Source organism: Dryobates pubescens, chromosome 30 (genome assembly GCF_014839835.1).
Source record: "Dryobates pubescens isolate bDryPub1 chromosome 30, bDryPub1.pri, whole genome shotgun sequence".
In the NCBI taxonomy this organism is placed as follows: domain Eukaryota; kingdom Metazoa; phylum Chordata; class Aves; order Piciformes; family Picidae; genus Dryobates; species Dryobates pubescens.
This window is the reverse complement of record NC_071641.1, coordinates 4,484,525-4,497,310: the sequence shown is the minus strand read 5'-3', so window position 1 is coordinate 4,497,310 and position 12,786 is coordinate 4,484,525. Positions and strand designations below refer to the sequence as shown.

At 42.1% G+C, this 12,786-nt stretch overlaps 2 protein-coding genes across 3 annotated transcripts in view; one reads left to right on the top strand and one right to left on the bottom strand.

Moving 5' to 3' along the window:
• Window positions 1–12,786, bottom strand: part of DOCK1 (dedicator of cytokinesis 1) — a 347,686-nt gene that overhangs the window by 215,715 nt on the left and 119,185 nt on the right. The gene's annotated exons all lie outside the window — the stretch shown is intronic.
• The window catches only part of INSYN2A (inhibitory synaptic factor 2A), a 45,474-nt gene that overhangs the window by 30,639 nt on the left and 2,049 nt on the right, over window positions 1–12,786 (top strand). For both annotated transcript variants that reach the window (XR_008462955.1, XM_054174762.1), the window contains exon 3: window positions 5,382–5,453. Coding sequence is in view for 1 of the 2 variants with exons in the window: in XM_054174762.1 (XP_054030737.1) it covers window positions 5,382–5,453 (72 nt within the window). In the remaining variant the exon portion in view is untranslated. The remainder of the gene's footprint in view (window positions 1–5,381; window positions 5,454–12,786) is intronic.

Sequence of the window (12,786 nt, the reverse complement as noted above, 5' to 3'; positions counted from 1 at the left end):
AGATATGCCAAGTACTGTCTTCTGACCACACCTCACATCTTAGAATCATTGAAAGTTTTAGGTTGGAAGGGACCTTTAAAGGTAATTTAGTCAACCCCCCCTGTAGTCAGCAGGGGCATCTGCAACTAGAGCAGGTTGCTCAGGGCCTCATCCAACCTGACCTTGAATGGTTCCAGGGATGAGGCACCTACCACCTCTCTGGGCAACCTTTGCCATCAGTATGAAACATTTCTTCCTTCTCTCCAGTCTGAAACTCCCTTATTTAGCTTAAAACCACCCCCAACCTGACCTATCACAACAGGCCCTGCTGAAAAGATTGTCCCCATATCTCTTGTAGGCTTAATCTTAATACCAGCAGATTCCAAGTGCTGTATGTTTTACAGGGCCTGATGTGAGCAGTGCGTACTGTAGCATAAACATGCCAAACTCCACATCAGAGAGCCCACAGGAGCAGCCAAGGCACACTAGGACAGCCAGATAAGGCCAGGAGACAGAGATGACAACTAGAAGGGTGAAATCAACAACCTCTCATTCAACATTCAGAATGTACTAAACAAGTAACTAGATTTCCATTTCACTTTAAGACTGATGGATTTTCTTCCTCCTGCGAGTCATCAGGCATTAAGAGCACATCCACAGCCTCAAACAGCAGATGTGAGTTGTCCCAGGTTACACCCCAGACAGGTCACAACAATCTCATGGTTCAACCTTCTCAAAGAAAGGATGAGAAAAAGGGAAAGACTGAAGCAAGCTATAAAATGTGATGCATCTTAAACTGATGAGGCATTCCCAAAATCAGGATGTTCAGATTGGTACAAAGAGCTGCAGGGTTTACCACTGAGATTATGTGAAGTACACAGCCCAGGAGAATCACAGCTTGGGGAAACTCCTGACTCCCAGACATCTCACTCAACTTTGGATATACACCAGACCAAAACCAACTTCTGTTTATCCACAAAGAAAATAAATCTTCTGTAGGGATCTTTGTTTTGTTTTAAAAACAAAATCTTCACCTTTTACAGGATCATAGAATGGTCTGGATTGGAAGTGACCTCTGAAGGTCATCTAGTCCAACCCTCTCTGCAGCAAGCAGGGACGACATCAACTAGATCACGTTACCCAGAGCCCTGTGGAGCCTCACTTTGAATATCTCCAGGGATGAGGCTCCATCCATCTCCCCAGGCAACCTGTTCCAGTGTTCCACTACCCTCATGGTAAAGAACCTCTTCCTAACAGTCAATCAAAATCTGCTCTTCTATAGTTTGAAGCCATTAAGGATTTACTGTTGCAGAAAATCACCAATTGGTTTACCCATAAAGAAAAGAGTGAGTGCACTCTACCTGGAGCTCTTCTGCACTAGACTACCCTTAAAATTATTTTTAAGGGGAGGGGGAAAAAAAAGTAGTTTATCCAAAATTTTCCATCTCACAAGGGAAGTATAATCACCCAGAACTTTGTTCTCCTCAACCCAGTATCCAGACTGTGCTCATGAACTGCTTCTAGATATTAAAACCAATACAAACCTCCTTTTTTTTTTTCAGTAAGTCTGCACTGCAAATCAACCTCTCTGCCCAAGATTTATGTGGAACACCAAGTAAAATCTTTGCTGGCATGAAGTAGATGAATTCCATGCAAGTGTTTATGTAGATAATTATGTGAAAACAAGAAACTGAAGTCCAAAGCCCTGGGGTATCAACAACAGAATTCTTTCATGAAGAGTTTAATTTATATAGAAATAATTGAATTTGCACTGTACTAACACTCAGGTTAACACAGCCCTGGCTAAAGAGCTATCAAACTGCCTTCTGGAAACCAAAGACTGTGGCACCACATAGCTGACAAAGAAATCTAGCCAAGTGTGTGGTTCAAGAAAAGGCAACATTACTCAATTCATAATTTGACAGAAGAAAATAATCACTGAAAAGCTAAACTTATTCTATATGAAAAATGATGCTTTAAGAAAATGCTATGAGGACAAGACAAGGGAGCTGGGGTTGTTCAGCCTGGAGAAGAGATGACACTGAGGGGACCTTATAACTGCCTTCCAGTACCTAAAGGGAACCTAGAGGAAGGCTGGAGAAGGACTTTTCAGAAAGGTACCAGCAGGACAAGGGAGAATGGTTCAAGCTGAAGGAGAGTAGGGTTAGTCTGGATCTTAGGAAGTTTGTTCAGCAGAAGGGTGTCGAGCCTCTGGAATAGGTTGCCCAGAGTGGTTACAGACGGCCCCTACCTAGAGGTGTTCACGGCCAGGTTAGATGAGGCCTTGAGTGAGCAAGTCTAGTTGAGAGGTCTCCCTGTCCGTGGCAGGGGAGTCAGAGCTAGATGACCTTGAAGGTCCCTTTTAACTAAACCATTCTATGATACCATGTATCTCTGTTTTACTGGTGTGAACATACAGGGAAGGAAACAATTCAGAGACATGTGTGTATGATTTTTAATACTGCAATATGTTTATTTAGGTGTTTAATCCCATATGACTCTCACTGAAGTATTTCCTAGTTGTGTACCAGACTTGAGTGGGCTATGACTATGACATGGCACCACTTCAGATTTGTCCTGGGGGTTCCCATTATCATTTCTCTTCTCCAGTCAGTTTTCAGCACACACAGGAATACTCCTCATTTCTTTCAGACAAACGATTCTCACCTTTTCCCAGTCCCACAGTGAAAGACATGGCTCTCAACACCCCACTGAGGGGAGAAAAATTCAAATAAAGACTTGCCAAGATTCCCTGTAAACAGATGATCTGACCACCTTGCTCCTACAACTGCACCCACTTGTAAAGCTGGCTCTTTCAGGGCAAATCCCTCAAAGCACCAGGCACGTCCCAAAAATACAATCGACCATTCTCCTCAGGAGCTCTACAACGAAGCTGTCACCATCAGTCTTTGTCACAGGGCTCATCTCACAGCCATCCAGGCTAACAGGCACAGGCATTAGCAGGATAAATAACTGGGATACTACAGTTTGCTTTCATCAACACTGGCCTTTGAAAAACTTATTAAAAACCCTTTCGTATTAAATCATTTCTTAAGGAGCAGAGAGGCAGACAGCAAAACCCTGCAGCACTGCGTGGAAACGGGAGAGACTGGCAGAGAGGAGAAGGTTGTTAAGTCCACAAGCCAGATAATTAACTGTGTATTTGACCAGTAGTTTCCAGGTGTACAAAGATGAATGAAAATGTCACAACTGGAAACTAATCAGGAAAAAATAAAAACAACCCAACCTGGCACCCAGTGCAGTGTGTTTATGCTTTTATCTATAAAGAGGCACTCAAATGACTGTGCTGCGTTCCTCTGAAGGCGGTTATTAACAACCCTTCATGTCCTTAGTAAATAAAGCCTTTCATCAACTGATCTGTACACTTTAAACATTGTATTTTTCTTAAAAGCTTTTAGTATTTGATCAATATCTTGGAAAAAGCCCAAAACGCAATCAAATTTTACAAGCCCAAGTTTAATGGTGTGGTGACAACATGAATGTCAACTTCCAAAAGGTTTTAAAAGAAGAGTTGAAAACCAGACACTACTCTGCTGTTAAAGAACATGAAAGATAAGTCTAACCAACTATAAATCAGTACTGGGGTTATTTTCTAATATTAAACAGTCCTTATTAAAGAATTTCTGCTTTGTAGTAGTTCTTTCGTGGCTTTCCTGTGGTGCTACAATTTAGCCATCTAGGTAATTTGAGTCTGTTCCTCTGAATAAAAAGCATTTGAGACCACTGGTGGCTATCAAGATGCAAATTCAGTGTTCCAGCTCTCTTCAAACAAACAAGAGCTACCACAGAAAGAACTCTACCTTGCATTTTGATTTCAAAAAGATAAAGGTATTTACTATAAAAGTAATAGATTCATCCTCTTATGAAGTGCTCCCTGTACTACACCCATGCCAAGGCACTGCACCCACAGAGCACTCTGTAGGACACCACCCCAAAATGGTTGACAATCAGATTAATCACAGTGGAAATAAAAAAGTCACATCTGAAGACAAACTTTGACTCACAAACCTCAGATTCCCTCTCTGCCATCAAGTTCAGACTGATAAATGTCTTCTTAAAAGTTTAAGATCATAGATAACAAATAAGTGATATACTAAATTTTTACATTGCTATTCAAACATTTAGGATAGAAAAATAACATGGAAATTCAAAGCAAACAATATGCTCACTAAGATAGATAAATAACTTGAAGCATTCTGGAAATGCTGATTTTTCTGTCCTGGGGTCAAGCACATTCAACAGTTGGTGTGTCATTTTCCCATTAATACTTCTTAAGTTTGGTATTTTGTCACAAAATCGAGTCATCTTTTCTCTACACTCTGGATTTTTCATTGTTTTTACCTTGTCAGGAAAGCAGAGAAAAAGCAAAGGGGCAAGTAAGCCAGGGCAGCTGAAGGCAGGGCAGGGGCACAGATGCCCCTCATAAGCAAAGGCAATAATGAATTATTTGAGGACAGAAGTCCATCTTCAGAAGTCCACAGATGCAGTATTTCCCTATTTCTATTAAAAGAACTGTGAAACATCTCTGCAGATACCAGTCTGTACTTAACCCAAAGTGATAAAAGAGTCTCAACTTCTAATTACACAGAAAATATTAACACATGGATATCGACTTCGGAATTTTCATTTTAAGCACACTCGCATGCAAACCCATTTGTGTTTATAGGCAGGCCACTGTGTTCTTTTTAAATTATGCTAATGAGATTTCTGTGCAAAACAAAAGTATTTCTGCACCTTAAAAAGACAGACTTATTTTCATTCAAACTGACCAGAGACAATCCATAGGTAAATTAAGAGACACTGCTGTACTAGACTTCAAACCGAAGCATGACAAGGGACAGCTGTAGGCTAGGTGAGTACAAGAAATATTACCTAAGCGGCATTTTCTTCCTTTTAAGACATAACCATCCCCACAAGAGATCTTCCCACCTCACTGCTGAGGTACAACATTTCTAAATAGATGCCATTTTCCAGTTACTGTGTTCCACACATCCAGCAATAACTAGGAACAACCTCATGCATTCGAGAGCAGAGAAAGACAGTAAACCATCACTGCCACGTCAGCTTTAAGTAACAAGAGATCCATGCAGCTTAATTTCCTTGTTGTTTTTCCCTTTTCATTTACAAAAGTGTAAAGGAAATAAATATCTTATTTTCTCCTTGCAGCCATTAAAGGCTCATTTTCCAAACCAACTTCATTTTCCCATTGTTCAGGGAAGCTGAATATGCTATTTCTGACACAGTTTTCCTACAGCATGCAATATTGCAGTTTGGAAAAAAAAAAAAAAAAGGAACTTCTGATGTCTGTGAAAATAACTGTAGTAGGCAAAATATGTTAAAACAAATGACTTCTTAATGACCTGGCGTTCTTGTCCTTGCAGGCTTTCGTATCGGACCGGTCAAGACACGGCTAATTGCGACACATGCAGGAACAGTGCATGTATAATCTATAGGTAGGTTGAAGCCACTCACACCCCCACTTTTTCCTGAGTCAATGTAATGATTTATTCACTAATGAAGGATCATTAGCCTGGCTTTGTCAAAGACCTGAAAGCAATTGAACCACAATGTAAATTTTGCTTCACTAAATTAATAGGATTCAACAGACATTTGGTTCTAAGTTAACCATTTCCAGATCAAAACTAGATGATTCTAGTCAGTACTGCTGCTGCAGGTCATGGATGTGACTCGTTGCAAGGCGTGAGCTTAATTTTCACATTGCTGAAAAGAGTTAGGAGTTTTCTGCTCAACAAGTCATCATACTTCAAATTGCTTTTTATAGCACCAACTATTGTACTTGAGGAGTGGTTTTGAGGCTTGTAGAGCTGAAGGAACCAAATTCAACCCAGACTGAACAGCACAATGAGAGAAATTCTTCACAGTGAGGGTAGTGAGACACTAGAACAGGTTGCCCAGGTGAGGCCCCATCTCTGGAGATATTTAAGGTCAGGCTTGACAAGGCTCTGAACAACCTGAGCTAGTGGAGGATGTCCCTGCTCACTGCAGGGGGACTGGACTAGAGGACCTTTGGAGGTCCCTTCCAACTCAAACCATTCTATGAATCTAAGACAGGATTTTGAGTAAGTAAAGATTTAAAACATACAGGGTAAATAACACCACCAATTTACTGAAATTAGACATTTCAAGTCTTCATGCCACACCCCAGTGAAGATTTGATGTATTTGTTGGTCACAACACCTCCCTGAAACACTTGGGAGAGAGTGGATGAAACCACCCAGTAGATAAAGGCCAGCTGAGGATGAGCCAGCATGTGCCTAGGTGGCCAAGGATGACAACAGCATCCTGGCCTAGATCAGCAATAGTGTGGCCAGCAGGGGCAGGGAAGTCATTGTGCCCCTGTACCAGGCACTGGTGAGGCCACACCTTGAGTACTGGATTCAGGTTTGGGCCCCTCGCTACAAGCAGGTCCAGAGAAGCACAGCACATCCTTTGGTGAAGGATCTGGAGAAGAGGTCTGGTGAGAAGCAGCTGAGGGAACTGGGGTTGTCTACTCTGGAGAAAAAATGGCTGCATGGGGTTGTTAATGGCCAAAGTGCAGCACCTGGCACTTGGACTTGTTGAATGCTATCATGTTGGACTCTGCCTGCCTGTCCAGCCTGTCAAGGTCCCTCTGCAGAGCCCTTCTACCCTCTAACCTGCTCCCAACTTGGGGTCATCTGCAAATTTACTGACTGCCTCAATCCCCTCATCCAGATCACCAATAAAGAGAAAAGAGAAATTCACTGAGGAAACCACCCTCAGAGTGCCTTATAGGAGAGTTTCTGCTCCCCCACAACTTGGGTTGTTTAGTCTGGAGAAAAGGAGGCTCAGGGGAAACCTTGGTCTCTACAACTCCCTGAAAGGAGGTTGGAGTGAGGTGGGTGTCAGTCTCTTCTCCCAGGTAACAAGTGACAGGACAAGACAGGAGGAAAGCATATGAAGCCCCAACTCCATAGTAATCATCTACAACAGTCAGTACAATGTATCCAGCATTATGTATTTCAAGCAATTTAGTTATTTCCAGGTAGTATTTAAAATAGTAGGTTTTTGGGTTTTTTTAAAGTGATTAAGTAGTAAAAACAACCAACCATTTTATCAAACATTAATCTGTGTCATACGTTAATCTGTTCCATTAGCCTCAGTATCTCATAAACTGAGATCACAGAACAGATCCAAAAGTGTCTTCTGAAAACTAAAAGACCAATTCACAAAAAAAACCCAAATTTTGGCACGTTTCTTTTACGATTAGCTTCGCCACTGACAATTTCAAGGATGGAAATTGAAGTTTTGTTAGAACATATTGTGCAGGCAAAGTCAATAGGTTGGATATTAGAAAATTTTCTTCACTGCAAGGGTTGTGAAGCCCTGGAACAGGCTGCCCAGGGAAGTGGTTGAATCATCATCCCTGGAGGGAGTGAGAAGCTGTGTAGATGTGGTGCTGAGGAGCATAGTTTAGTGGTGGCGGTGCTGGGTTAACAGTTGAACTTGATGATCTTAAAGGTTTTTTCCACCCTAAATGACTTCATAATACTAAGTTAAGGAAGTAGCACAGAGCCCACATGGAAGTAGCTCCCTTATAAAGGTTAGATACAGTGATAATTGTTAATAAATACAGCAACACAAAGTGAAAATAAGCAAACATATATCCCTAAGATAACATCAGACTAGCAAAACCAGGTGACTAAATGACGAGAATAATAATTGTCATCTTTCTTCCCCTCCCACATGAATTAATTTACATCCTCCTTCATCTTTTCTCTGACAGTGAGATGCTTGGTATTAAAAAAAAAAGGGTCTTAATGGCTTGGTACCACTGACAATGCTTTGTGATTTCCGGGTTGAAAGAGGAAATTGAACAGAGATTGCTTGAAGTGCATTAAGCTAATTTTCAAGTGATTAACACTTATCTGGGTCCCCCTTCTTCCAAGATGCGGCATGCACTAATGCCATGTCATCCAATTAATGTGACCCAGAAGGAGGCACTCTGATATTCTTTAATTCCTGCTTCACCTGGCCTGCTTAAGCATAAAGAGTTAAGCTGCTTGACAAATGCTTGCAGGATTTGAGCCTTAAGATTACAGACCAGGTAATAAAAAGGTAAACAGAAGAGATGTCCACTAGAATGAGAAAGGCTGGGGTTTACTAGAAGGAAAAGGCAGAAAGCTGAAGGACAGGCTGCCCATAATCTGTGCAGGCTCCATCCCTGGAGGTTGCAAGAGATTAAATGGATAAAGCACTCCTCAAGCTGATCCCGAACCTGAATTATTCTGGCTTTGGTGCTCTTACAAGGAACCAACATATCCAATCATTAGCATCTAATAGTCTTCAAATGATTCACGTTAGCAACTTGTGACCATGCTGGAAAAGAAGAAAACCCACCCACATTTCTGAGCTTGTTGCTAGATACCCTCCCACAGCCCATATGCTTTAAACCAAATGGTTAGGACTCCTCCAACTCTGTTCTCTCTACTGCCAGCACACAAAAAATAAGCTCATTAACATAGATTCTCAAAACCATTAAAAAACCACAAAGCCAAAACCAAAAAAATATCCACCACACCAATCCCTAAATCACAGTGACAGGATTTAGATCACAGCAGCGTAGAAGCATAAAGTGCCAGGCTGGAAGGCACCTCAGGGATTCACAGATGGCATCAGGTTGACGGGGACTCTCAGAAGGTCATCTTGTTCAACCCCCTGCAGTCAGCAGGGACACCTCTAACTAGATCAGGCTGCCCAGGGTCACAGCAAGTCTGATCTTGAATGCCTTCAGGGATAGGGCCTCAGCCCCATCTCTGGGCATCCTCTTCCAATATTTTACCACTCTCACTGTAAAGAATTTCCATCTTACATCCCAACCTAAGTCCACCCTGCTCCAGTTTCAAATCACTCTCCTTCGTCCTATCACCACAAGCCCTTCTAAATAGTCCCTCTCCAGCCTTCCCATAAATCACTTTCAGATATTGAAATGTAGTTATAAGGTCTCCCCAGTCTTCTCCAGGATCATCTAGTCGAACGTTTCATGGCAAAATGGGCTTAGCCAGAAAGAAAAAGCCTGAGCAAGTTGGCCAACTTGCATGTGCACTTGAGTGAGGTGTACAATTTGGCTCTACAACACCCCCCTTTACGACAGGATGGGTCCTGTGTACATAGTTACAGCCCCTGCTGAAAGCCCTGGATTTCACCCACACACATTATTCAGCACATGCAAGCAGACATTATGCCATGCAAACCCCAAAGCACCTCGGAGATGCTCTGAGGGCCTCTGAACATGTCTGGGGCCCGAAGAAACCTCATGTTGATCAGTGCCACTGCACCATAGTGCTCAATTAGTAAGTCAGGCAGTTCTTTACTCCTCTCCCCTAGGACTTCATGCACCAAGCTCAGGGTCCTTCACTGACGAGCAGCTATTCAATGCATGTTGTTTCTCTTTCTTTCCTGACCATGATTCAAACTCTGCACAGAAAAGAGTTTTTTGTTCTCAGTGCGTCCCGGGCTGCTCCTTACCACAGCATGTGAGTCTTCATTGTTTTCCAAACACAATTAACTCCATTTCACAAACACAAAATAAGGAAGAGGCCAGGGGAACACAAAGCCCAGAGCAAAACAAACAGAGAAACCCCACAGAGGTTCTGTTGACTTCTACTCCAAAACTAAGTGGCCTATACAAATAGTTTCCAAGGTACAATTCCACTGTCACCATCTACCTTTCAGTGACACTTTGCCTCCTCCACTAGAAACCTAACGTCCACAGCGCATCACTGGATCTTCCTCAGGACAAAATTAGATGGTGATTCACATTTCAGCCTGGCTTCTCAGTTCAGAGCACATCCATGCTGTGCAATAAACAACACCAAGATCTGGGAAATGGGAAAGGAAGGAACAACAACAACAAAAGAAAAACCAACCAACCAATCTCATTTTGGATTCTCTTTGTACCAGGGTCAGCCCCTAACAGAAAACAAAGTGACAGAAAAAACAGGTTCAGGATCCTCAGCTCCTGGGCTAAGTCAAGCATAAACTAACATAACTTAGAGAGCTGCAACTGCAAAGAGTTTTTCATCCATCCCAGACTTGATCTACCTCACTGTGAGGGAGCTGCAGAGATTTTAATTGACTAAGTTCTTGCCTTTGCTTAACAAGCACATAAAAATTAAAGTCTCAAAGGTCTGTGATGTGGCTTTAGCTGGCCACATTGTCATGTCAATGACATCTGTGCCAACACTGATACACAAACAACTGCCCTAAACCAAAGTTTACCTACTAAACCTTGGAAATACATAGGTGCTTTGGAGAGAAAACACAGAAAAGAGAGTATTTACCATTGACAACATTTTCCTGCTTAAAACTGTTCATAAAACCACCTAATTATTTGTAATGGAGTTTCATGCTCAGGAATGATTCGATAGGCATCAGACATGGGAAAAACTCCAACTTTAAATTCCCAGTTTGGCAATACTGTGAACCTTTAGTATGTCCTAATCGGATATGTCAGGCAAGTATCTGTGATATTAGCATTCTGTAGTATTTACATAGGTCTCTTTTTTATGTAAGGGCTTACATACAACTGCCAGTCTATTGAAAAATATTAATTTCATCTAAGGAAAACCACTTCTGAAGCCAGTAATTATAATCTCCATCATGCCAGAAGAACATACAGTCCTCGCTAATTAAATTTAGGGAATTATCGTGGGGACGCTTAAAGCGGAGACAAATGCAGACAAAGTTTGAAAGTGAAAAGAGCCAAGCAGCAGAAAGAGTATTTCAAGAAAAGGTCATTTTAAGGGGAATCCTATAAATACTTTGGATACAAAAATAGCACTAACAACAACAAAATTGGCAGAGCTGTGACAGGTGACAAAATCAAGTTCATGAAGGCAAGAACTGGAAAGATCTGCAGCTATGCCACACTAATACAAAGACGTCATCCGAACAGATAATACTTGCTGAAATTAGAATCACAGAATGGTATGGGTTGGAAGAGACTTTGAAGATCATGGACTTCCAAACCCCCTGCCATAGGCAGGGACAACTCCTACTAGACCAGGCTGCTGAAAGCCCCATCAACCCTGGCTTTCAACACTGCCAGGCTTGAAGCTTCTTGCCCACAGCTTCTCTGGACAGCCCATGCCAGTGCCTCACCATGCTCACAGTGAAGAATTTCTTCCTAGCATGCAACCTAAATCCAGTCTCCTAAAGTTTGGAGCCATTACCCCCTGTCCTGTCACTATACTCATTTATGAAAAGTCCCTCTCCAAGTATCTTGCAAATACTGGAAAGCAGCTCTAAGGTCTCCACAGAGGCTTCTCTTCTCCAAGCTGAACAACCCCAACTCTCTCAGCCTGGCCTCACAGTAGAGGGCTTCCAGCCCTCCTAACAATGTCATGGCTTCCTGTGGCCCCACTCCAACAGGTCCATGTCTCCCCTGTGCTAAGGACTCCAGAGCTGGTCCCAGCACTGTAGGTGGGATCTCAGCAGAGTGAAGCAGAGGGGCAGAATGCCCTCCCTCCACCTGCTGCCCACCACAGCTGGGGAGCTGCCCAGGACATGGCTGGGTTTGAGCTATGAGTGCACACTGCCAGCTCAGGGCCAGCTTTTCACCCACCAGCATCCCCAATATAAAAAAAGTGTCCATATTTTCGATAAAGTTAAAAATAAAATCAGCTGTAGCTGATTTTAAAAAATGTGAAAATGACAGAGTGGGAAGAGTTCTGTCTTAACAGAGCAGAACAAACAGGTACATGCTAAGTTTGCGAGCAAAGTGTTTGCATAGAGAAGCTGTTCGGTTACAAAAACCTACCAAATCAGATCACTCACATTTCAGCGTTTCTGATCGTAAATTTTGCAGAATAATTGATTGTCTATCAATACGAATTTCATTTATCCTCTTTCTGCTCTCCAGAAGCAGAATATTTTATTTTGATATAAGCAGCTGAAAGCCCTGAAGTCTGCTGCAAATGGATTTATGCAGCAAAACCTAACATGGGTTTTGTCACTGGCATTAGAACCAAGATGATTTTTTTTCCTCTTGAAGTCTTTAATAGAAATTGATTATCTGTTCAAGTTTCTTTTAAAACAACTTATCTTTTACATCATTATCAAGCAGCTTTTAATAGGGCTTCCCTGCAAAAGTAGCATTTTGAAAAGTCAATATGAACTCTGCCAGTGCCAGAGCTGAAAGGCCTTTTATTTTTCCTCCTAAATTTATAAAGGCGACACAAACCATCTGTAAGCTGTGCCAAATTCTGCCCGCATTTCCATGCCACTTTAGATGAGCTCTCAGAGAAGAATCTGTTTCATGCCAAAATTCTCTCACTGTGTTACTTGAAGTGTTTCTGCGGTGGGGCACTCTCAATCAACCAACTGCTTTTTGCTAGCTCAACTACTAACAAGAGCACGTTCTCAAGTTGAAGTTGGATTTTTCCTTGCATTAACAAGGATGGGCATGAATCAGTAGGCTTGGGGTCTGCTTCTGCAGTAACAGGGCACCCAACAGCTGCTTCCTGCACCTCCAAGTCTTCATAGGTATAGATCTAGCACCTAGGTGAAATATTAACAATTATCTTCTTGGCTTTGGAATGTCTTTTTCCTTCTCAACAACACGGATGTGGGGCAAATATTTACCCACAGAGATGAGGGGTAAAAGCTCCATTTCTAGTTTTCAGTCCCTTCATCACAGCACTTGTCCTCAAGCCCTCTCTAAACAGGAGGGATGAATTTGCACAGTATCGTTCCTCTTTCTCTTTTGCAATGTCTTCATTGTTTTTTTCCCCCCCTCTTATTTCC